This window comes from Chenopodium quinoa, unplaced genomic scaffold, assembly GCF_001683475.1.
Source record: "Chenopodium quinoa cultivar QQ74 unplaced genomic scaffold, ASM168347v1, whole genome shotgun sequence".
NCBI lineage: Eukaryota > Viridiplantae > Streptophyta > Magnoliopsida > Caryophyllales > Amaranthaceae > Chenopodium > Chenopodium quinoa.
In genome coordinates this window covers 11,547-14,285 of record NW_018743878.1, presented here as the reverse complement: position 1 = coordinate 14,285, position 2,739 = coordinate 11,547, and the positions used below count along the sequence as shown (strand labels likewise).

At 42.5% G+C, this 2,739-nt stretch overlaps 1 protein-coding gene across 1 annotated transcript; it reads left to right on the top strand.

Annotated features, from left to right (window-relative positions):
- Positions 1-576: 576 nt before the first annotated feature.
- On the top strand, positions 577-2,264 carry LOC110686571 (cationic amino acid transporter 8, vacuolar-like; the record flags this gene model as incomplete). The annotated part of the gene is made up of 1 exon (XM_021863183.1): positions 577-2,264. A coding segment is annotated over exon 1 (1,011 nt), but the record flags the coding sequence as incomplete, so codon positions are not given.
- Between the last annotated feature and the right edge of the window lie 475 nt (positions 2,265-2,739).

Here is a 2,739-nt window from a genome sequence, read left to right as displayed (position 1 = left end):
GTGGGTTTTAGGTAGTGGGTAATAGGTGGTGGAGGGGACCACTAACCAAAAAGTGGGTAATAGTGGGTAATTAATAGTTAGATATTACCAAAAAAGGAAATAAAAAAATTTGTTGTAGATATTAGAAGCATCCATTTTTGGCATTTGTTGCAGATATTCACGGGCGGAGGGAGTAAAAAAAAAGCCCCAACCCCCAGCCACCAGCCCAGCCATCCCTTGCCGCCAAAGCCAGTACCGGAAGGCGCGTCGGCAGCCGGCGGACCCCACCCCCACCCCCACCCCTCTCCTCTCTCTCTCCTCCCCTTTCTCCGGCGACCTCTCCCTCGATACTCGCGCTCTTTCCATCACCTCCATCGTCGACCCTAATACCAATTCCCCAATTCCATTTTCTCTTTCCTCTGAAATCGACCCTATTAAAGGTGCTCTTCTCACAGTTACTCTCTCTGATCAATCCAAGATTCTGGTTTCTTTTCAAACTTCGCCTAATTCTTCTGCTCTTCAATGGTTGACGCCTCCTCAGACTTTCAATAAAACGTTGTCGTTTGTTTATACTCAATGTCAGGCGATTCATGTTAGGTGGCCGAAAATCGGAGAGGGAGAGGAAGGGGGGTGGGGTTTCGCGGGTTAGGGGTTTGGGCTAGGGTAGGTGGCGCGACGGGGAAAGGGGAGGAGAGAGAGAGGAGAGGGGTAGGGGTCCGCCGGCCGCCGACGCGCCTCCGGTGCTGGTTTCAGCGGCAAGGGATGGCTGGGCTGGTGGCTGGGGTTTGGGGTTTTTTTTTTATTTTTTTTTTAAATAATTTTGTTTTTATTTTATTTTATTTTATTTTTTGTTTAATTATTTTCTTTTAAAAAACGGACCATTCTTAAGGTGATACGTGACAAGTGGTGGGGTCAACTAACGGTCAACTAACGGACAGTGACGGTCACCTAACGAAAATAACATTTGGTGATATTGTACTAAACCTTAATGACATTTGGTAAATTTTGAAAAACACAATGACATTTAGTAAATTTTTTAAATACTCAATGACATTTGGTGAAATAACCAAATAAAAAAACCACGTAACAAACTTGAAACGGGCCGAACAAAACACCACCACACACATAACACCAGTCTCCAACCCAGAATTTGACTCTAACAGTCCAATAAGGCAATAATCTTAGCAAAAAAATTGACTCATTTCAAAACTCCCCAATTTTCTATCTCAGAAATCCAATCACAACCTATATATATAAATTAAATTGCTTTGAATATGAGTCAAATACCCAAATCCCAATATCCCACAAATCTCTCTCCTCAAAAAACCCCACTTCTAATGGCGTCCTCTTCAGCCGCCATTGATGAACAATCACCTAACTCAAGCTATTGGACATGGAAAAAACACGACTTTTTCCCAGAAATTTCCTTCAATTCTTTGTCAGATTACAAATCTGCACTTTCCCAGATTTTCCCACGTCTCAAAGACAGATTACTGAGTCGTTCTTCTGATTCTTTCGAACTCGTTGAGTTGAAGAAAGAGAGTGTAAATCCCATGAACAAATGTTTAACATGGTGGGATCTTATATGGCTAAGTTTCGGGTCTGTTGTCGGGTCCGGTATTTTCAGTATTACGGGTCAAGAAGCCCATAATCATGCAGGCCCAGCAATTTTACTGTCGTATGCAATTTCTGGGTTTTCTGCATTATTATCTGCTTTTTGTTACACTGAATTTACTGATGAAGTTCCTGTTGCTGGTGGTTCTTTCTCTTTTCTTAGAATTGAATTGGGTGATTTTATTGCTTTTATTGCTGCTAGTAATATTTTGCTTGAAGCTATTGTTGGTGCTGCAGGATTAGGCAGATCACGGTCTTCTTATTTTGCTAGTATGATTAAGAATGATTCTGATTTTTTGCGAATTCGAGTTGATTCCTTTGCTGAAGGGTTTAATCTGCTTGATCCTATTGCTGTAATTGTGCTGTTGGTTGCTAATGGTATTGCTATGTCTGGAACTAGGCGGACGTCGTTTTTGAATTGGTTAGCTTCTGTGTTGAGTGCATTAGTGATTGTTTTCATCATTGTGGTTGGGTTTGTTCACTCGAAAACTGAGAATTTAACACCGTTCTTTCCATTTGGGGCCAAAGGGGTGTTTCAGGCTGCTGCTGTTGTGTATTGGTCTTATACAGGGTTTGATATGGTTGCTACCATGGCTGAAGAAACTAAGAAACCCTCGAGGGATATCCCGATTGGGCTGGTTGGATCGATGTCGATTATTACTGTTGTTTGGGTCCAATTTAGTCAAAATTGGGCCTAAGCACTAAATGATCCAATTAAAAGCCCAAGGTCAAGGTTCAACTCTCCAATTGCTCAAAAGTCAAAGGTCAGCCCACAAAGTAAGCCAATTGGGCTAAAGCCCAACCTCTCCATGTATGATGAGGTATAAAATCCATCATATTGACACATTCACAAAAAGAGATGGATATTCCAATCCATATGCTCATTCTTGCATTCAGAAATATTCCACCAAAGCCTCAAGCTACAAACTCTCTTGCATAGTGTCCTCCTTTTACACATTGTACTGACTTTAGCATCGGAGGGGCCTTCCTCGGAAACACCCCCGAGGCTAGTTTACGTGTGTTCACTGTGCAGGAAACCTTCGGCCCAACACAACTTGGATCGAATCCAGTCTTCTCCATTTCAGTGGACCTTCGGCAAGGTCCCATTGTTTTCAACCGAAACAATTTGGCGCCGTCTGTGGGGAA